The 23302-nt window shown below is 43.6% G+C and overlaps 1 protein-coding gene across 1 annotated transcript; it reads left to right on the top strand.

The window, feature by feature from the left end:
- The first annotated feature begins 507 nt into the window (after window positions 1-507).
- On the top strand, window positions 508-23230 carry LOC117351956 (L-lactate dehydrogenase A chain). Its single transcript, XM_033927855.1, has 8 exons — window positions 508-659; window positions 7160-7297; window positions 12564-12681; window positions 13565-13738; window positions 14777-14950; window positions 18264-18381; window positions 21463-21586; window positions 22628-23230. The coding sequence occupies exons 2-8, from the start codon at window positions 7169-7171 to the stop codon at window positions 22790-22792; spliced, it is 1002 nt and encodes a 333-aa protein (XP_033783746.1). The 5' UTR covers window positions 508-659; window positions 7160-7168; the 3' UTR covers window positions 22793-23230.
- The last annotated feature ends 72 nt before the right edge of the window (window positions 23231-23302 follow it).

Below are 23302 nucleotides of genomic sequence, written 5' to 3'. Positions count from 1 at the left end.
TGACAACCCCCTCCCTCCCTAACTCCGTTCCTGAAGCCAGAAGCTACCTATTTACTGGCACTTCCTCTGCTTGCCGGCTGCTGCTACAGCGTCGATGAGTGACTGATGGAGGGAGGGAGGGGGGGGGGGGGTCGGGTAAGGGAGGAATTGGGGGGGGAGAGAAGGGGGGAAGAGAAAGTGACCAAGAAAGAAGGGAAGAAAGTGCTGGACCTACAAGTGGGGGTAGGGGATGATGGAGTGAGGTGGGAAGGGAGACACAACTATTTTTACATGAACTCTCAAATAACCAGAAAATACAGTTATCTGGCATCCACCAATCCCTATGGGTGCTGGTTAAATGATTGGCTTTTGAAACACTGGATTGCGCTTCTGTTTGGAAATATCTTATTTGATTTCTTGCGCTTGGTTTCCTCACCTGCTCCTTGGGACACTGACCAATCCCGTGAGATGATGTGAGGAAGAGAGACGCAGCCATGGGCGCCGCAGCCTCCTCGCGCCCCTCCCTCCCCGCCTCCAGACGTGACCGTCCTCAGGCACATTTCGCCCCGCATGCAAATGACGAGCATGACGTCAGCCGAGGTGGGGGATTTAAGGCGCGTGGCCGCTTCGGCTCCTGGCGGTACTGCAGCAGAGCTTGGCGCGTGAGCAGCTCCTCTTAGGTAAGTTGCGCACGGCTGAAGCTGATTGGGATTATGTGCGCGTGCGGCTTTTCAGATGTAGGAAAACGATTTCTTTTAAGGGCCGGCGCGTAGCCCTTCCTTCATTTGCAGAGTTGAAGCATGCATCATGTGTGATCTTCTGCATTCCCCATGGTCCTTCGATTTTGCACAGATAGTAAACCAATTTCTGGGATCTTATAAAAGGGCCGTTTACTCTGGGATGCAACGGGTGGATTTGCACTAGGCAGGTGCCTGGAAATATTGCGCAGTGCCTGACCCTCCCACAGACGCATGTTTCCTAGCGAGAGTGATGAAATGGCTGATCGGTTTCTAATTGGGGTTATTTAGGCGTGAGAGGATGCTGTCCATTTTGCAAGGGGGGAGGCCCAGGGGCGAGGGCAAGTGAGTCATTGCCGCAGGGGAAGCGGATGCAGAGATCTGCTGCTGCTCCTGACCTTGGAAGGAGCCTGGCTTTAAAGCGGAGATCGAGGGGGCCATAAAAACGTTTAGGATTAGCCTGTAAAGCAATCGGGGTCTCTGCAGAAGGAGGGCAGCGATCCAGCCGGACCGAAATAGATTCTGACAGCCGGCAGCGACTCCCCTTCCCCCAATCGGTGAGGGGGGGGGGGGTCTGAAGCTTCCGGGTTCTATGTGTGCTGGCTTCCATTATCTTTACCGAGTCAAAAACTTCAGCCAGCACCCCCTAGGGTGATAACCGTGGAAAGTCTAGTCCTTGGCATCTTTCCACCTTCAGACATTTTGACTTTCAGCTTCCATCACAGCTAACCTTTTTCTTTCACAGCTTTCTGGTGGTCCCCCCCCCCCCTCTAAGATTCTAGTGCTTTACAAATCCGAGTTCAGGCACAGTAGGGATTTTCCTTCCCCAGAGGGTAGACAGTGACATATTAATACATAAGAATATCCTTACTGGGTCAGACCAATGGTCCATCATGCCCAGTAGTCCGTTCTCACAGTTGCCAATCCAGGTCACTAGTACCTGACCAAAACCCAAAGAATACCAACATTCCCTGCTACCGATCCAGGGTGAGCAGAGGCTTTCCCCATGTCTTAATAACAGACTATGGACTTTCCCTCCAGGAATCCATCTACGCTATCCGCTTTTACCACAACCTCTATAAATAGGCCCATTGATCATTATGCGTTTATAATATACATTAATATGTTTGTGTAATCTATGTTAAAATGAATAAAAATCTAGTAAATCTAAGCCCAAGGTAGAAGAGGGTGAAGCTATTTGCCCAAGGCCACAAAGAACATCACTTGTTAAACTAAACTAAACCTTAAGTTTATATACCACATCCTCTTCATAATTATGGAGCTTAATCTAGGAAGAAATAACACATTGGGTTTGGAGGTTGAGTAATGGGGGGAGGAGAGTATTACAGTTTTGTGAAAAGCCTAGTTTTCAGATGCTTATGGAATAATTGAAAGGAGCCCTGATTCCGTAGTGGGACAGTAAGATTATTCCAAAGCCCTGTGATTCTAAAGAAGAGAGATTTTCCCGCATAGAGGATACCTTTTAGCGAGGGGAAGGATAGTTTAAGTTTTTGGGTGGGCCTGGTGGTGACAGGACTCGAGGAGTTCCAAGATAGTGGGATTAGGGGAGGGAGGATGCTGTGTAGGATCTTAAAAGCTAGGCAGGCGCATTTAAAATGAACCCTGGAAATTATTGGGAGCCAGTGGAGTTTGGACAAAAGTGGGAAAACATGATCAAATTTGCGTTTTTTGCGAAGATCAACTTGGCCACAATGTTCTGAATTAGTTGAAGTCTGAAGACTTTTTTTTAGTTAGACTTAAGTAGATGGAATTACAACAGTCTAGTCTTGTTAACTTCCTGGCACTATTTCGGGATCTTAGTTCCTGAGTTTTATCTTGGTACCAGCCAAAAGTAGAATATGTATAATCCTGAACACTTAGGGCTCCTTTTACTAAACCATGGTAGCGATTTCTACTGCGGGCCAGTGAGATAAATGCCCCGATGCTCATGGAATTCCAATGATAGGACTTCTCATAGAAGTCCTTGGAGCATTTACCTCACCAGCCTGCAGTGTAATAAAATCTGAAATAGGTCCCAGAACCCCAAAATAAAATGCTTTCTCACAAGTCCTATTTATGTAGCAGGAGATAAAACAAAGATGGGCAGTCAATGATGATCAAACATTTCTGGATGTTGGCGTTGTTCTCGTTTTTTTGTACATTTTGTACGTTTTGTACATTTTTTGTACGTTTTTTTTGTACATTTTGATATCTAATTCACATTCTCTTATGATTGGCTATATGCAGATAAGATTCCTGTCTGTCGTGCAATTGTTTTATTTTGCTAAATGTGTTTTCTAGACTAACCCTCCTTTTACAAACGTGTAGCGCGGGTTTTAGCGCCAGCAGCGGTGGTAACTGCTCCGACGGCTCATAGGAATTCCGTGAGCATCGGAGCAGTTGCTACCACGGCCAGTGCTGAAACCCGCCCTACGCGTTCATAAAAGAGGGGTTAAGCGGGTGGTTTCAAACTCGCGGCCCATTGAAAGGAGTCAAATTGAACCGCAAAAAGCATGCTGAAGACTATGTGAAGACGAACGTCGAAGAGCAGCTTGTACATGGGCTGATAGATTTCGTCTTCACACAGGCTTCAGCATGCTTTTTGGGGTTCAATTTGACTCCTTTCCAACCTGGGACCCCTGAAGAAGGCGTATACCGAAACATGGACCGTGTTGGGTTCCGTGGTTTAATTTTAAGGTGTTGTTTTTAACCGCAATTATTTTAATAAACATTCTCCTTGCTTTGTTTTGTCTTTGACCCTTTTACTGCAGATTTTGTTGGTTCTTCCTTTTTTTTGTTTGTATACTTTGTATAGTACATCGAAACAATACCTCCTACATTTATATGTTGAGATTTTTTATATATAGTTGATCCTCAGCGGGCTCTTAACTCATGCAATTATAAAAGCATGAGCCATCATCTTCATCGGATCTTCATACATATATAATTATTTTTTCAAAATGATTTAATTTTTTTTTTATAGATTTTATATAAATCTTTTTCACTTATCTTAAAGTTTAGTAAATGCCTCTCCCAACCCAGTCGTGTTTCACTCAATCTTCATGTGAGTCGAGGCTCTACAAACAAGTAATGATAAAAGCAGTTTTAGTAGGGGTATTGAATTTATCACTCCTTTATACTTTGTATAGGTCAGAAACAACGAAGCACCTGCTGATCACAAGATAAATTGTTTAACAATAAAACAATTAAAGGAATGTTACACCTTTCTGATGGACCTTAACAGATACTAATTTTTATTTGCCATTGGTTCATGAGCTTTTGTATTTATTTTAAAAATTTCTGTACCATTTACAGCTAAACGGTTAACAAGAGATACATAATTTTAAAACATAATAAAATAAAACATACAATTAAAATTCATAGCTAAAAAAATGCTAACATAGCTTTGCATAGAAACAGAGCTTAAAAGAGATAGATAAAAATTAATGGCATATCATAGACACAGATTAATAGCAGCTCATCAGGTTTACCAAAAAAGATATGTCTAAAAGAAAGCATCAACAAATAACTGGGTTACAGGCCTCTTTCATCCGGTTTCAGCTTTTTTTTTTTTTTTTCCGGAATTGTGCAGTTACTTGGCCAGGGATTCAGTTACTCTTTACAGGGAATTCTGGGTATTTGATCTCTTCCTAGCAGGAGGTTGTAGGTATGCATTAAGCCATACAATAGGAAAAGTGAAATTCAGCGGTTCTTCATTACAGAGGACCAGAAATGTGAAATTGTCAGCCATAAATTTAGCCCCTACAGTATGATGACTTGCTCCCCCCCCTACAGTATGATGACTTGCTCTCCCGCCCCCTCCCCCTAATTTAGCTACTACATTGACTGTTCTCTACCAGGAAGCATGCACTTTGAAATCACAGGCCTCAATTCTGACACCCGGTGTAGACATTGTGACAACTTGACTCTTCCCTCCAGGAGATGTGAATTCTGCTCTCTGCTTCAGATTTGCAGATGTCATGGAGAAAGCAGAGTTGAGCTGAAACGGAATTCATTTTTCTTGCTAGGAAATGTCCTAAAAAGAAACACTTCTCAATAGTTGATGGACTGTATGAGTGAATATCTCAATTGAATACTTTGGTAACCAATCCGGTATATAGCATATTTAGGGAAAAGGTGACCTCAAGTGCTTGCAGTTATTTTGACTTTAGAACTAGTCTTGTCAATATAGCTTTAATGCAAGCTATCATTGGTCCCTTAAATTCCCCTTTCTTCTTATTTTTTTTTTCTTTTTTGCATTTTTTTTATACAACAAATTTTTCTAATTTAATATTTGATTTCCACAAAATAGATTAAATGTTGTTGTTTGCCAATAAATTAAATTAATATCTCATTCAACGCTATTTTTAAATAAAATCTATCCACTGCTGCTTCTCCCCCGTCCTCCAATTCCTTCTGCTCTTTCCGGGCTTCTGCCTAGTCAGGACCAGCTTCCATTTTGGAATTAACCTCTTCATTCACAATCGGCTAGAGTTTCCCCTCCTACATTTTATTTTAGCAAGCAAAGGAGATGCACGCCCACCTTCAATCCCACTGGTAGTATTCCCCTGCTGTCTACAGAGAACCCCTAATACAGATAAGTAGCTCCACTTAATACACCTAGCCTAGGTATCAGATTCAGTCAGGGGTTCAGACTGAATCTCTCCAGAACCTGGTATGTATGCACATCTCCCCCCCCCCCATTCCCTCTCCCCCCACCCCCACCCCCAAACTGTTGTGACCACTGTTTTTGAATCATCCTGATAAACCCAGGGAACAGCTGAGCACATCCAAAATAGCATGCTTTCTTTTTGGGTCGGGTGGGGAAAAGGAAGGGGGTAGTCACTTAAAAAATAGCCTTTAATGTGATCTCCTTGAGTGAATGCTCTCTTATTGGAGAAAGACATTGATTATTTATTGCTTATTGAAAGCTTCTATACCGCTACTAATGACTGGGGAGTCAACTCAGAGCGGTTTACATGAGCTGTTACAATTCATAGATCACACATGTCAAACATAAGGCCCCGGGGGCAAATCCGGCCCACCTGGCCGTTTTATGTGGCCCTCAGTGACTGTGTGGCATCTAAGTGCCTGACTGTGCAGCCCCGGTCCCAGTGGCTCCAGGCGCCTGAACGCACTGCCCCACTCCCAGCAGCGCTCCAAGCTCCATGCAGGCAGAAGGAACCAGACCCCGGTGTAAAAGCTAGGTTGGAGCAGGGTGCAAGGATGGATCTATACTTCTAAGACTAAGAATAGAAAATTCGGCCCTTTACTTAGCCTGTGTGTTAGTTTTTGGTCCCTTATGTGATTGAGTTTGACATCCCTGCCATAGATGGTTTGGTTTATATGCCCTCTTTCCCTATATATACACTAGGGAATACACTTCTCCCTCCATATTTGCGGTTTCAGCAATTGCATTTTCGATTATTTGCTGTTTTTAGCTTGCTGGTTCTTCCTCCCCCTCCAAATTACATCAGCTTGCATAAAGAAATCGCCAATTCCACACTTTTACAGAGAAAATTGTCGATTCCCAGCACTTTCTTCACTGTGTTTTGCCTCTCCTTCAGGAACAGGCCAAGTTTCCCACCATGTTATTCGTGGTTTCACTATATTCATGATGGTTTTTAATAGAAAACAGCGAATAACATATGAAAAAGTTATTTGTGGGTCTGTTAATCCCCTATCACAGTGAAGGGGAAGTGTACTATATTCACCCTGTATATAGCTAAGGTTAGTCTTGCAAATAAGTTTATACAACTGAGAGTCTTGTTTGCTTTCATTTTGTAACTCTAATGGCCACGATGTCCGAGACATTTCTTGGCTACGTTTTTGGAGGCTGATGCTTTACGAACATTAATAGTAATTAACGGAGAAATACAGTAATGCAACAATGTAAAGACCCTCTCAAGATGGTGGTTTAAATTGATCAGTGAGCATCTTAAACCTGCTTTTTTTTTAATGATCAGAATCGTGGTGTTGCTGTTTGCATAGACAGGGCTCAGATTACAAGACCTGTGGAGAGAACCTGGCTTTACCTCAGAAGGCTGGTTCATGTGTAAAGAAGAGGAAGGGAGAGGCCCTCTGCTCATTACCTTTAATCTAGTTTGGACTGTGTAACTCATGCTGATGTGTTAAGCTTGCTCTGTACTACAACTTCTGTTGGTTTAGATCACAGGTGTCGAAGTCAGTCCTCGAGGGCCGCAATCCAGGCCGCAATCCAGTCGGGTTTTCAGAATTTCCCCAATGAATATGCATTGAAAGCAGTGCATGCACATAGATCTCATGCATATTCATTGGGGAAATCTTGAAAACCCGACTGGATTGCGGCCCTCGAGGACCGACTTCGACACCCCTGGTTTAGATAGTCAGGAGGAGATAAGAGGAGGCCATGTTTTGAAATGTTAATTATAGCCTATGCATTTCTTTGCTTTCTGTGACTTCAGGTGTACAAGATGGCAACTATTAAGGACAAACTGATCCACAATGTGCATAAGGAGGAGCACTGCCATCCCCACAACAAGATCACAGTTGTCGGTGTCGGGGCAGTGGGCATGGCCTGTGCCTTGAGTGTCCTGATGAAGGTAAGTGTCTGAGGAAATGCTCATGCTCTGCTCTGTGTCAGAGGTCAGGGCCTTTTTCTTCAGTGGTAATAAGGACCAATACAAGGATCTTTGGCACCATAGGCGAGCTTTCAGTTTTACATACCTAACCTTTCCCTCCCCACCAATTAACTTTTCAGGCTCCTACAGCTTTCCTGAAACTTTGATCTAATATCCCTCCCAGAACAATTCCCTGGATTCTATATGTGATGCCCAGAATTGCTAACAACCAATTGTTACTTGGCACTCCAATTTGCGTGCACATTTGGCTGTAGGCTATTCTATAATGCATAGCGCCTAACTCTAGTAGGATTTAACTTCAAAATGGGGTGTGGCCATGGGAGTGTCAGGCAGCCACAACGAGGCTCTTCAGATCTACACCAGCAGTGAGCAAAAGATGGTGCTCCCAGACAGGACTATGCCAAAACAAAATCTATATTAAAACAATCACATGATGTACTCCAAAACAAAAATAATCAAGCTGGGATCTGTTTCTTTTGTATCGTAGGTGTCATTCTAAAACGATGCATGCAGAATAATAGAAAATGGCTTCAGTATGCTTACCTTGTGCCACCAGCATTTACACCAGGCTTGTTTGGCATGTAAAGCAATTCTATGAAGGTCGTGTGCCCGTTATAGAGGAGGGTTTCCCAGTATTGTGTGAGATTTGCTGAATCTGGCCCAATCTGGATAATTCTTTATAGATTTCCTAAAATCAGGTGCCACGATGATGTGCACTAACCCGTGAATTCTGTCATGGTGTTGCATGTATAATGGCCATTATAAAAATAAAAACAGCCCTACTGGATCAGACCAGTAGTCCATCGTGGCCAATCCAGGTTCCAAGTACTTGATAGAAACCCAAATAGGCACACAACCCAAACAGGTTTTTCACGCTACGCTTATGCCAACTCTGACATAAATGAACGCAGCTTGGGGCTGCATTATAGGGACAAAATTACAATATATCATAAACAAATAAAATCCTTGTGATATAGAGACCTTTTTTATGAATATGAAAATAATTTACAGGAACATTTTATAAAAACATATAAACCATTTTTTTACTCTTTGGTTTTGGGCTAACATTTGGATAGCACTTTTGTTTTGTTGATTATTTTATAAATCCATAAAACTAGCTTATGTGAACAGTTCAAATGTAATACAATATTTTTTTTGTGGGACATCAGAAGTGCTACTTTTTGAACTGTTCACATAAGCTAGTTTTATGGATTTTTAATATCTTATGCTTGTTTAGAAACTTCTTTTCAATTTTGAGTGCCTTTAGGATTATTTTATAAATACATATGTCATATGCACATTGAGTAGAGGCACATTTATGCCTTCTTCAGCAGGAGTAAGTAAGTGTGTGTGTTGGCATTTCTGTGTTATTGGCCTGGACCTGGAGTTTGCTGTATAAAGACATAGATGACTCTTTCCTTTATGAAATAGGTGCCTCTAAAGCAGTGTACCACAAACTGTGTGCCACGAGACACTGACAAGGAGGAAAGGTGCCGGCTGACTGCTTACAGGATGTGCCTCTCGCAGCAGGAGCCAGTAAGCAGGAAGCCAGCGCCGATGACTCTCCTCCTCTCCTCGCACCTCCCCTGCTCTTGGATAGGTTCAGGATTGTGGACAGAGGGCCTCCGCATGTCGACGTGATGGACGTCACACATGCACGTGACATCGTGTCGACATCCACACACTTTCCGGATGCCTTCCAGCTACGGCTGCAGGTTTAGGTGTGCCGCGGTGCCGAAGGTTTGCAGGACATTGCTCTATGGGCTTCTCGTGTAAGAGCCTGATTTTAAAATCAAATCCATGAGGGCAATTTCCAAGCTTAAGTCAATGCGTAATGTGAAAATTGCCTACCCTCCTTGGAGGGAAAAGTTACGTGCTGCTGCTTGAGGTTTTTTTTTTCCTATAGCTGTAGCTTTGCCTGTATTTGTTTGTTGCTGCTGCTTGAGGTTTTTTTTTTCCTATAGCTGTAGCTTTGCCTGTATTTGTTTGTTGCTGCTCTAGGTGACCACATATAATCTGCCCTGTTTGCATGTTAAAGATTTTTGTAGTTGTGATGCTATCTGAAATGAATAAGAGTAGGAAAAAAAATCATTTTCCAAACAGAGATCGCTTCTTTGAATGGTAATGTGTAGAGTGCAAGGGTCCGCCTCAAGGCTAGAGGTGGGCACCTAGAAAATTTTCATATTTTTTTATTTTCTTAAATATTAAGAGTGTGGACTAAACACATACCCCCTAATTCTAGAAAGCCATACGTCCAAGTTTCTGACTAGAGTGCAGATTGTGTGCAAGCTATAGTGTCAAGTGTGTGTGTCTTTAAGAAAATTAGCAGCTAGTTCACCAATTGGCTTTAATCCGATCGGAATTGACACTAATCTAACTGCCTTAGTATTCTGTAAGTTGTAGGATTTGAGCACACAATTCTAAGGGGGTGTGGACAGGCATATCAGGCGGGTGTGCAGGTAATAGAATACTAGGGAGAAAAACTCGAGGGCAAGTAGGGCAGGGTTAATGGACAACAAAGTATCTATTAGATGCTCTGTTTGATTAGAAGAGTGCCCCCCCCAAAAAAAAGCTTTGTCAAGCCGTGGCACACTAAACGTAGCGGCCATGGCTCAATGCATCCAGAAGTGTGCAGACATCGCCTTGACAACACGCACATGTAATCATGTCAACGATGCATGTGTGAAGGCCCTCCAGACAGGCTCTGAGCTGCCAATGGGGGGTGCCAGCAGGGAAGAGGGCCGGCACTGGCTGGCTGCCTACAGGATGTGCCTCTCACGGCACCTCTTCTTCCCCAGTATGTCGCGACACACCTGAAATCTCAGGAGGCACACAGTGTGTGATACACCGGATTAGAGTATACTTCTGATACTGTGCATATGACCCTAGTAGAACTAAGTCAAGGCCTATTAGTAAATCAAGATGCACATGCAACCAATTTGGCTTCCCTCCTTAAAGACTACAGACAAGTGGTAAAAAGCATGCAGAACACGGCTTGTGGAATTCCTTCCAACTATCTTGTAGATGTCATCTTTGTGAATCTCTTATGCGGGGGGGGGGGGAGGGGGGGGAGAGAGAAGTCTGGATGAAACAATTCCCAGCCCTGCTGTTCGTATGGAAGTAATAAAATAAAAGCGTTTCTCACCATTAGATGTCACACTGAACAGAATTCAAAAGGATTCATGTTGCATCTAAACCACAGGGAGGCACTAGCCTGAAGCAGCAGTAGTTGCTGTGTTTCTCCACTAGTTGGGAGTCCATATAGCAGCCATTAGGTGTCGCCATACATAGCAAACATTAAGAAAGCTAAATTGTTTAGTCACTGGGTTTCATTGTAGAATTTACAACAGATTGAAATAACACATTTGAATCACTAAGAGCCAGCTCAGAAAGGTAGTGGAGGGATGGAAAGTCTCCTCTAGACGGACAGAATATTGGGATGTTGGAGAAAATATGCCTCACGGAATAGCTTGCAAATCCAGTTTGTATGTACTCCTATGACTGGGAGAAGCTAGATGAGGGGAGGGTTAGTTTGAAAGGAGCAGAGTCCCTGAAAAATGTCTTCTTTATTCTATTAATTTTTTTAAAAAGTTACTTTGTCCCTAGACAGCTGGAAATTTAATGGGTTCAAAACATATATCCTTGGATTGGAAAGAAAAAAAAAAGCAATGAATGTTTCCATGTTACTATACCCTTTGCCCCCTCCAATATGTCAAGCTGCAGTAGTACTCACTGTTTGCCCTTACATAGATAGAATTTAGCTTTCAATGTTAATTCTAACAACAAGGATTCTGTGCTATGCATGGGTCTGAATCCACCTTGTTCAAGAAGTCTTAATTGTAAGCTGGCACAGAATTCTAACAATTTTGCTGTCTGTGGTATTTCCTCCACTGGTCTGAAGTTCTTTACTTTAGTTAGATCTAGCCTTAGGTATTGAAGTGGGTTATCTTCCTACACTCCTGCCCAATGCAGGGCCGTCAACAAAAATGGCTGCCATGAGTTCTCGCTGTAGTCTTGCGAGACCACAGGAACTCATGGCAGCCATTTTTGTTGACAGCTCTGAACTGGGCAGGAGCATAGGAAGATTGCTCCTGCCCTACTTCACTGCTAGACCACCAGGTAAGGTGTGGAGAGATCCGGGAGGCGGGGATGGTCAGGGTTTAGATACTTGCATAACTGGAGTCACAAGTCCTAAACCTGCAAATTTGGAGGGAGCAGATTTCTTTTGTAATCAAAAGAAAATTATAAGAAATAAAATTACTGTAAAACACAAAGTAGGGAAGAAGGTAGTGTCAGAAGACATGGACAAATGTGAAATTGCTGCTTAGGTCCACCAGTGGAGAGCAGGTTATGATTCAAGTTAATCATTCTCAGAAGGAAAAGCTGAATTTCTTGGAACAATAGTCAGAACATAATTCTAAAGAAACTGAAATTCCATAGCATTGGGGCCATGTTAGAATTCTAGTATGGTGTGCACAAACTTGAAAATGTGTGGGAATAAGTAACAAATGCTGGTCTGAAGAGCAAAGGGTACAAACAGGAGTATAGAATAAGACCTCTAAAGCAATAGAAATTCTGCACTCTGTATCTGACGGGGCAGAGCTAGAACCTTAAAAGTAGTTCTGAAATGAATAGGAAGCCAATGCTCAACTACTTAGAGGAGAAATGGTATAACACTACATGACCCCACAAATTTTGAATAATCTGCAGTTTCCACACTGACTAGCTCTCCACACTTTAAAAATGAGTCACATATTGCATGTGAATGTCACAAAGAATGATACAATTTGATTTCCATGGTGAACACATGGATAGTTTGGCAGATTTGGTTTGCATGCCTTTCGGGTTTCTTTTATACCAATATGCAACTCTGGAGACAACTTATTTTAGATCTAAGAACACAGCTGAATTACATTAAGACCATCCTGCATATAGGTGTACAACTTTGCAAGAACAGAACAGTTGAAATGGAAGCATTGGCCTTTTTTAAAAACAAAATATTGATGCATCTTCCCTGTCTCCTCCCTTTTTCAGAGTCTGCCTTAGCAAGTACTTATAATAATCCCTTAAATATTTTACAAATGCATGCTACATTTTTATGACAAGTTGAGCAGCAGGCTTGTTACTTCCTCTTAAGCTGACTAGTGGCCTGTGTGGCTAGTCTTCTCCATTAAAGGAGCCGCAACAGTGGGCCCTGATTTTATAATAATGCTACTTTGTTTCACAGGGTTTGCCCGATGAACTTGCCCTTGTTGATGTGATTGAGGACAAGCTGAAGGGGGAGATGATGGATCTCCAACATGGAAGCCTCTTCCTTCATACACCAAAGATTGTCTCTGGCAAAGGTTTGTATGCGCTGTTTTGTCTGAAAATGTTCACGACCAATCGTTTGGAGCGCTTTACTATTTGGGGTCCAGGCTCAACCCAGGCCCAGGTTTTACTATTTGGAGCCCAGCCAATCGTTTGGAGCATTTAACTATTTGGAGCCCAGGGATCTAAGGTTAAGGTGCAGAAGCTAAGGGGCTTATTGTAACTCTATGAAAAGTAGCAAATATTTGACACCCACCAAACCTTATATTTACTGAGAAAGTTGGCTTAGATGGCAAATCTTGTTTAGTACTTCTCTGGTTTGACAGCAGACCCAATTAACCTGTCTATCCATACCAAGTGTTCACACCTACAATTCTTCCTATGTGCCTTAGACCATACCTTCTTGAATTCATGTACAGTTCCATTTCTTCTGCCTCCACTGGAAAGCTGTTCCATGAATCTACTACCCTTTCGCTAATGTCCTTAGATTACTCCTTCCTGTTTTGTCCTCATGTTGCCACTTTGTTGAGAGCTGCCTCTCTGAGAATCCCCCCCCTCCCCGTGTGTATATATTCTAGAGTATTTAAATATCTGTCATATTGCACTTGTCTTGTTTTTCCTCTGGATTATGCACGTTTAGATCTGTCATCATATTTCAAATGATAACTAGTAATAATAAAGACCAACTGGCCTGTCCAAGTTTTTTTGTGGGTTTTTTTCCTTTGGCTGTAGATATTATCTCAGTATAGATGCCGAGTTAGGTTTTACCCCATAATTCCATAGGAGAGAATGTATGCTAACTGCAGTTTGTGTGTATGGGTTGGTAAATGCAGGTGGGTTTGTTGTGGGGTTGGTTTTTTTTTTTTTGCCACTTTATGTAGTTGAAATATTAATATTCTTGTTCCTGTTCACTCGCAGATTACAGTGTAACTGCACACTCCAAGCTGGTTATCATCACTGCTGGTGCTCGCCAACAGGAAGGGGAAAGCCGCCTCAACCTGGTCCAGCGCAACGTCAATATCTTCAAATTCATCATTCCTAACATTGTGAAGTACAGCCCCCACTGCATACTGCTTGTTGTCTCCAACCCAGGTCCATCTACTTACAAACCAATTCTTTTGTCTTTAATGGTGTAGTAAAGTCATCCACCAAAATGGTGCAGGTCTGAGTCCAGCCCTTGTATATTCCTTCAGCTGCACATAGCAAGTATTTTGACTTGCAGTTGGAATAAAACTTCTTAGGTTGTCAGTGGGGGCTTGAAAAAATAAATGCATCAGTAATCAATTTTTTTTTTTTTTTTTTACTTTATTCATTTCAAATCTTAACTCAAGTACAATAAATACATATTAACTTAGCTTTCAGATACACCTGACAACTTATAATTAATCCTTATTAAATAAAATAATATCTCCCTCCCTTATACATTTATGAAGATGATTTATTCCAATTATACTCAAAAATACCCACCCCCCTCCCCCCTTAAAGTCTTAAACTTTTTTATTCAGTAATCATTTAAGAAACTCAGACAGGGCGACACAAGGATATTCAGTACCCTAGACAAACTTTCTGCCTGGCTGTTTCTCCTAGTTAACCTTCAGGACCCTTAATCCCTCCCACTGCCAAAAATCATAACTAGGATAGTCTGTATAAATTAAAACTTGAAAACTGCCCACATACTGGTAAATGGCTTCTCTATGGGGGGTTCTTTCCCCCATCACCGCCAGAGCAGCTGCCCTAGGTCACTGGTGGTCTTAATAGCTGGACTGGCTCTGCTCAGATAATGTAATAGTTACATAGCGTTTTACATTGGCAGTGTAAAACTTAGTTTAATTAAACCTTTACTTGTCCCTATTTCCAGCATACCTAGTTATGAACATCATAGGAAAGTGTGACGTGCATAATTTAGCCAAATTATTTTGATATTGGAGAATAGGTTAGGCTTATATATTATGATTACATTGGACCACTTATGGTCACATCTTGACGATATCCTATGAGGATGCTGTTCTAGTATATGAAAATCATTAAATCGTACAACGGACCTGCTGCTAGGGGTCTTTGAGAGTTTCAGGGGTCTTATCAAATGTGTGTGGCTATAAAGTGGATATTTTTTTTCGCTCCCCTCCTTAGTGGACATTCTGACCTACGTGGCCTGGAAGCTCAGTGGTTTTCCTAAACACAGGGTTATTGGCAGTGGCTGCAACTTGGACTCTGCTCGTTTCCGTTATTTCATGGGAGAGAAGCTGGGAATCCACTCACTGAGCTGTCATGGGTGGGTGATCGGAGAGCATGGAGATTCTAGCGGTACGTATGCAACTTCTTACCATGTTGCATTAAAAGTGTGTTTTATTGTTTCCCTAATACCAATATACATCTGCATAACCCTTCCCCCCTCTTTTTTTTTTTTTTTTTTTTTTCCAACTGGGTTGTACATAAATGGTTCCTTGACATCTGAACACAAGTGTGAATAAGAACATCCAGTGACATTATATATGATCTATATTTGACTTGGGCTCTGCTTTGGAAAGGTTAGCAGTGTAACTGGAGTATGTAAAATACTGTAGGGATAGCTTCTGTCTATAATCTAAGAACCTCTTCTAGTTCTTGTCCAGGTCCTTTTACTAACGGGCGTTAAGCCTTTAACATAAGGTTAGCGCGTTCTAACAGGCTATTTGCACAATACATTTTGCCTGTTTGCAACCATTAACATGCAATTCTCCAGATTTCCTTTGAGAAATACTTTTTGGAAGGGGGCGTGTCATGGACAGATAGTAGACACTCCTGCATTATCTGACTGGCATGTTATGATTAGTACACACTAACTGGATAACAGTTAACCTGGGGGTATTTAGCACCTGAATAGCAGGCACTAAGAGGAACATAATGTCCAACTTAATGTTGGGAGAGTGACTCGGTAGTTAAAGCTACAGCCTCAGCACCCTGAGGTGGTGGGTTCAAATCCATGCTGCTCGTTGTGACATAAGAACATGAGAGCAGCCATACTGGGTCAGACCAATGGTCCATCAAGCCCAGTAGCCCGTTCTCACGGTGGCCAATCCAGGTCCCTAGTACCTGGCAAAACCCCAAGGAGTAGCAACGTTCCATGCTACCAAGCAGTGGCTTCCCCCATGTCTTCCTCAATAAGACTATGGACTTTTCCTCCAGGAAACATTTCTTAAAACCAGATACCCCAGTGGTTCCCAACCCTGTCTTGGAGGACCACCAGGCCAATCGGGTTTTCAGGCTAGCCCTAATGAATATGCATGAGAGAGATTTGCATATACAGTGGTACCTTGGATTACGAGCATAATCTGTTAAGGAGCATGCTCATAATCCAAAATGCTCGTTTATCAAAGCGAGTTTCCATTATTTCCTATGGGGAAACTCGCTTTGATAGGTTCCCACCCTCCACCCCGAGGCCAGCAGCGTTGCACCCTCCCCCCCCCCCCGCGATCGGGCACCCCGCCGCCGCGACCTGAGGTCCCCCAACTCACCCGAACCCTCTTCTTACTTGGACGTGAACTCTCAGGCCTTGAGCATGCGCACATGCTCAAGGCCCAGCACCGGAGGCAGATTTTCAGGCACCGGCACAGCACAGCACAGGACATGCTGGTGCAGGTGCGGAGGCTACATCAAAGTAAGAAGAGGGTTCGGGTGGGTTGGGGGGACCTCGGGTCACGGCAGGGGGGGGTGCCTGATGGCGGCAGGGGTTGTCCAATTTTTTTTTTTTAAACATCCTGGTGGGTTTATTTTATAGCTTCTTCACCCCCTTTGCCCTCTCTTACCCACACTGGCGCTGTGGTGTAAACAAAAAACTTTTTCTCTCTGTTAAATCCTAGCTCACGTTTGCGGTCTAACACCAGGTCTAGCAGAATACACGTTTCAAATCTGACATATTCTAATCACAAAACAGAAAATAAAATTAGTTTTTCTACTTTTTGTTGTCTGGTCATTATTAAAATTTTGTTGGTTTCAGGTTCTAGTTGTCTTCTGATAACTTGCTTGCCAGGGTCTCCTTTCTCTGTGCTAACCATCCATTTGCCATCTCTGTCCTCTTCTATTTCCCTTCCCTCCCCAGGTCTGGCATCTTTCCTTTTTTTCATCTCTCTTCACAGATCCACCTTTTCTTAACTACCCTTTCATCCAGCATCTCATTTCATCCTTCCTCACCACCCCAGGGTCCACCATCTCTCCCTTTCTTTTCCCAACTACTCTCCTATCCAGTATCTCTATTCTCCCCCACCTTCCACACCATACCTTGTGTCCAACTTCTCTCCCTTTCTGTTCTTCCCTCCCTAAATCCCATTGTCCATCATCTCTGTCCCTCTCTATTTTTAGACCCATTATTTCTTCCCCCCCCAAAGTTCAGCATGCACGTCTCTTTGAATCCTCCCTCCCTCCGTGTACTTCTACACCAGAGCCTGCCTGCCTCCCCCCCCCTTGAAGGCCTGCCTGCCTGTCCTCCCTGTCCCACCCCCCACTCTGAAGGACTGCTCACCCCCCCCCCTCGAAAGGCTTGCGTGTTCCCCCTGGCCTCCCCACATCGTTTACCTTTGAGGAGCAGCCTGCAGATAAGATCACAGTGCTAGCGATCTTTGCACTGCTTTTGAGCCGTTTCCTCTGCCGCAGTCCCGCCCCTCCTGACATCAGAGGCAGGATCAAGGCAGAGGAAACAGCTCTGAAGCAGTTTGCAAATATCGTTAGCACCGCGATCTTGTCTGCAGGCTGCTCCTCAAAGGTAAATGGTGCAGGGAGGCCAGGGAGGAAGCCGGACAGCAGCACTTCCCGACTGACCCTCCCTCCTCGCTCTCTAAAGCAGGTGCGGCAGCGGCCGGCCAGCAAGAGCAGCGCTGCCGCTCCTGCTTTAGGGGGCAAGGGGGGGGAGGGTCAGCCAAATCAGGAAGCAGATTTTTTTAAAATCTAAGTGAATCGGTGAACCGATTCGAATCATGAATTGGGCAGCACTAGCGTACACCATAGTGGGTTTTTTAAGTCTAATCTGGAGTGCTGATAACAGCAAACATGGAACAGGACCCAATACGGGCCATGTTTCAGCAAGCAGCACCTTCCTCAGGAGTCCTATATGTATGCTATCATCAACATCTATGAACTTTTTTGAATGCTATTTATAATGTGGTGAAATTTCATCTCATGGGGTGTCAACCACCAAAATTTGTGAATGTGGTTCAGCAGTAGGTAACATGAATCCTATTTATTGTTTTCTTAATTGATTTGGAATTTAATTTGTAGTAGAGAATTGACACGCAGAAGAATTTCTCCATCCCCACCTTTCATGTCCCATTCTCACAAGTTTTGTCGCTGTCCCTGCCCCATTCCTATAAGCACTGCCTTAATAGCACAAGCCTCGAACACTTGCTTTTAAAGTGTTTGAGGCTTGTGCAGATGAGGACAAAGCTTGCAGGAATGGGGAAGGGACAGTAAAAACTCGTGTCATTCTCTAGTTTTTAACGGTATACATGCCAGTTAAGAGAATGACAGACTGCCACATTAAGATTTAAAAAAAAAGAGATAATGGACATGTCTAAACAAGACTGGGACAGGATGATACTAGTCTTACCCCTTTTGAGGTACTTATTACAAATGTTTGTCTTTATAGTGCCTGTGTGGAGTGGGATGAATGTTGCTGGGGTCTCTCTGAAATCTCTGTCCCCAGAGATGGGAAGTGAACATGATCCTGAAAAGTGGAAGGAAGTTCACAAGCAGGTGGTCGACAGGTACAGGATGATTTTTTTTTTTTTTGCTTATTGTGAGGGTGACGGGACAATCGTGCGCGAGACACCAGCGCGCCGCGGAAAAACAGTTTTAAAGAGCTCTGGGGTGTGTGAGTGGAGACCCCCCCCCACTTTACTGCATACTGTTTGTGCTGCTGTGGGGGGGGGGGGGGTGCAAACCCCCACATTATAGAGAAAACAGAACTTTTCTTGAAAAAAATCGGACAATTCTGTTTTCTCTATGATGGAGGGTTCCAACCCCCCCCCCCCCCAACAGCAGCACGAACACTATGCAGTAAAGTGGGGGGGGGGAGAGTTTCTCCACTCACACCCCGCTTCAGAGATCTTTAAAATTAAGTTTTCCCACAGTGCGCTTGTGTTTTGCGCCAAATGATCGGCGCACTGGTGTCTCGTGCGCGACTATGAACCATTGTGAGTGTGGCATAAAGTCTTTGCAGCACGTAAGACCCCTTCAGTTGAAATTTGTATAACTGAAAGCCGCTGAACAGTCTAAATCCCGTCTTAGCTAGAACAAATTTTAACTTTCTCTAGAACTGTCTACCCTTTCTAGGAAATGGCTGCCAGAACTGAACAGGCAACATCCAGAAACTACTAAACTGATGCAGGGTCTGTATCAGAAATCCTAAAACAAGACAACCTGATAACGCCTACATTAGAGAGGCATTTCCCCAGAAGTTTTCAGGTTATCCATAATGAACATGCTTGGGAAACTTTTTTGCATGCAGTGGAGCCAGTATCTGAAAATGTAGCTGGTTAGGTAGGGATTGCCATAAGACACAAACCACTGCACTGGCAGTCTTTAATCTGTAGGAAGCAAGCAGAAAAACATGAGCCATGCTTCTCAAGCCTGCCCAAAACATAGATTTGCATGCAAATCCTATCTGATACATAGTCATTTGGTGACGCGTCAAAACTGCGGAGGACAACGATGCACTGACAGAGCGCAGGACAAATGCACGCTGCCACTTCCAGGCCTTCCCTTTTGCACTCTAAGGGGGGTCCACTACAGTTAGAAGTCCTCGCACTTCCATTGGGTGGGTGGAGGGGGGCCTCCACTACACTGAAAACTCCCAAAGCCCTAAAATAGGAAAGAGAAAGGGAGCTTTCAGTGTAACGAAACTCCCCCTCAACTACTGTTAGAACTGTTCATACTTCTTTGGGGGGGGGGTTCCCCCCCCACATGAGCATAAAACAGAAGACCTCGAAGCGGCAGCATGCATTTGTCCTACATTCTAGTGTTCACGCACCATTGTCCTCTGCACTTTTGACGGTGTCGGGTCAAAAGCGCGCCAGGACAAAGGCGTGCCCAGACAATTGAGCGCAGCGCGTGCCGCCGCACCGCTCTAAATTACTGTTTAGTGCTCTGACGGGGGGGCGTGGGGGGGAACCCCCCCCCACTTTACTTAATAGACATCGCGCCGCATTGTGGGGGGTTGTAACCCCCCACATTTTACTGAAAACTTCACTTTTTCCCTGTTTTTAGGGAAAAAGTTCAGTTTACAGTAAAATGTGGAGGGTTACAAACCCCCCATAACGCCGGCGCAATGTCTATTAAGTAAACTGGGGGGGTTCCCGAACAAACCCCCCCCCGTTGGAGCCCCTAAAAACTGTAATTTAGAGCAGTGCGGCGGTGCGCGCTGCACTCAATTGTCGGCGCGCGCTTTTGTCTTTCGCGCCGTTGTCTATGAACCCTTTTGACGGTGGTACCATTCATTTTTGTAATCCTGCAAATCTTGACTGGTTAAGTGTGCCTTGAGGACAGGCTTGAGAAACATTGCATTAGGATACAAGTCCAGTGAGTTAAGAGGGTTACCATAGGCTCCAGAAAAAAAAGGACAAATTGAGACAGCCTGGTTTTACTTCCAGTGAAAGCAACAGCAGAAGAACAGATGAACATAAAATACAGTTGAGACATTAGTTGTGGTGCAAAACAGGCTGCAGTCTGTCATGTCAAGGTTGGATTATTGTAACTCAATGTACCCGGGTCTTCCAAAGATAAAACCCAGATGCCTCAACTGAAAATATGAATGGCATAGGTACAATGTTTTTTTAATACTACAGATTGTCTAAACTCAGAATCATGGGGGAGATCAGTGGCATAGTGAGGGGCGGTGGCGCCCCCTGCTCTTTTCATGCCCCATTCCTTTCCCCATGGGGACAAATTTTTCCCTGTCCCTGTGGGACTAATTTTCCCATCCCAGCAAGTTCTTTTCCTGTCCCTGCCCCATTCCTGCAAGCTCCGTCCTCATCTGCACAAGCCTCAAACGCTTTAAAATCCTAAGTAGCAGCTCTAGAGAGCTCAGATTGTGATGTCATAATGCCTCATTCCACCAATGCCGAAGCTCCGTCCTCATCTGCACAAGCCTCAAACCCTTTAAAAATCGTAAGTGTTCAAGGTTTGTGCAATTAAGGCTGAGCTTACAGGAATGGGACAGTGACGGTATGGGGAAATTTGAGTTCCTGCGGGGACAGGGAAATATTTGTTCCTGTGTCATTCTCTAACCCAAACTTCTAACTTTGCCCACCTGACCAGCATCTCCAACCTGCTGCCCATGCCGGCCTCGGCTCTCCCTCATCCCGTGACCAGGAAGTGACTTCAGTGGGAGAGCCAAGGTCCGCACAAACAGCAGGTTGGAGCTGCTGCTCCCACTGGCAGAGAGTTAAGAGGCATGGGGGGGGGGGGGGAAGATGAGAAAGGTGCATGGCAGGGGAGGATGGTGGCCAAAGGAGAGCCCCCCCTTTGGTTGCCCTCCTTATTATGCTATTGTAGGCAATTGTAATTTTGTTAACATGCTGAGGCTACAAACAGAAGAATGTAGCTTGCTTTGAAGCTAGAGATCAATAACTTAAACAAGGTAAGAACTATAAAGGACAGATAAGTGGCTGTGATTCAACCTTTGAGATAAGGGTTGTGCAATTACATGGCACTCTTCATCAAGTCTTTATAGCTTATTGCTTTTTTAAATATAATTGTTAGTAACACCAAGACAAACGTCTAGACAAAAATAGAAGCAGCTTCTAACTTGTTAACAAGCTGTTTAAATGCATCTCTTCTCTCTGCAGTGCTTATGAGGTTATTAAGCTGAAGGGATATACATCCTGGGCCATTGGTCTCTCCGTTTCAGATCTTTCAGAAACTATAATGAAGAACTTAAGACGGGTGCATCCAATTTCCACTATGGTCAAGGTAGTCATTTTGTTTGTTGAAACTATGTATGGTAGAATGTTGCAAACATGTTAAGACAGATCAAATTCCCTCTTTAAATTAACATTGCAACTTAAAGCATAGTCTTCCACAGAGAAGAGAGTGCACCTCTCCAAACATGCTTTTGTAATGCATTTAAAGCGCTAAAGTCTTTTTTAATACCAGAAGTAGTTTTAAAGACTTCCATATTTTGATATCCTACAGCCCCACCAAACCCCCAGATCTTTTGGTTTCTGCTGAAACCATGGCCAGTTTCAGTGGCAGATTAGGTTCTGGCAGAAACTGCCCCCCCCCCCCCCTGACTAACCCCCTGTGCTCTCCTCCCATCTCACCCAACTACCTGTGGGTTCAGTCTCTTGAGGGACAGGAATAGACTCCAGTCATTCCTGCTTCAAAGATAAGGCAAAGTTTATACCTATGGGTTAGCTACAAAACTGGTTTTATTAGCAGGGATTGGCCTGATAAGATGTTGTCTATTTCATAAATATGAAGAGCCTGCTGTTAACAGTTTTTTAAAAGAGCAATATTGGATTTTTATTTTTTTTTTTACAACTTATTTAATGTTAAGTGTCCAGCAGGATTATTAATCTTGGGGGTTGGGGGATTGTATTTGAAAGTTAAAAAAAAAAAGATGACAGCTCCTTCTTGAAGTAGATAGGGGGGGGGGAAACACTTCTGCAAGTTCTAGGTTTAATACAGAACACTGTTCTGCCCCCCTCTTTTTTAAAGTCTGGTTCTATAGCACTTCTCAATGGGCTGTGGTCCAGTATTTATTTTTTTATATACCACTTACATCCTAAATGGTTTACATTCAGGTACTTCATCATATTTCCCTATCTGTCCTGGTGGGCTCAAACTCTTTATCCAGTGTACCTGGGGCAATGAGGGGATTAAGTGACTTGCCCAGGGTCACAATGAGCAGCGAGGCCTATTGCCCTGCTTAATGTGATATCGGTCTGAGATTTTGGCTACTAGTGTACATTTCTCTGTGTCTTGAACAAGATGCATGGTTTTCTCTTCCAGGGCTTGCACGGGATCCATGACGATGTCTTCCTTAGCCTCCCTTCTGTGCTGGGCAACACCGGCATTACTGATGTAGTGAACATGACACTGAAGCCCGAGGAAGAAGCTCACTTGAAGAAGAGTGCAGAAACGTTGTGGAGCATCCAGAAGGAGCTCCAGTTTTAAGTTTGCCTCTTGTTAACACTGATTATATGTTGCACATTTTTCATGTAGGTCAAAGCTGAAACCTTGTACTGTCTCTGTACATTTTGCAGAATTAACCAAAAACCCCTATGTACAGTACAGTAGATCTCATTCTTTTTCTGTCCTAAACTAGGCTTATTTGTGTGGTCTGCTTCGTTGTATGTACCAAATAACATGGCAGCACATCCAGACTATTACAAATGGGCCTTTCTATGTAAGCCTTGTCCTAGAAGGCTCTGAATTCACATCATTGGACTAACGTGTTGGTGAGGGATATAATCATCTGATCCTAGCTATACTTGTAAATTCCAGGCTGTTTTTCCATCCATAAATGGAGATCATGATATGCTATGAGGAGCGGTGGGTGACATTGTTTAAGCTGTAGTACCAATCTGAACCCCAAATAAACTATGAACTGCTGCTGTTGTCTGGAGTAGTTGATGTAAGCTTATCATTGCATGATACCTACTAGACCCTTTATCATGTCCTTAC

The sequence above is a fragment of the Geotrypetes seraphini genome, chromosome 19 (genome assembly GCF_902459505.1).
Source record: "Geotrypetes seraphini chromosome 19, aGeoSer1.1, whole genome shotgun sequence".
Classification (NCBI taxonomy): Eukaryota; Metazoa; Chordata; class Amphibia; order Gymnophiona; family Dermophiidae; genus Geotrypetes; species Geotrypetes seraphini.
Note: the sequence above shows the minus strand (reverse complement) of the source record. Positions and strands in the feature narration are given on the sequence as shown.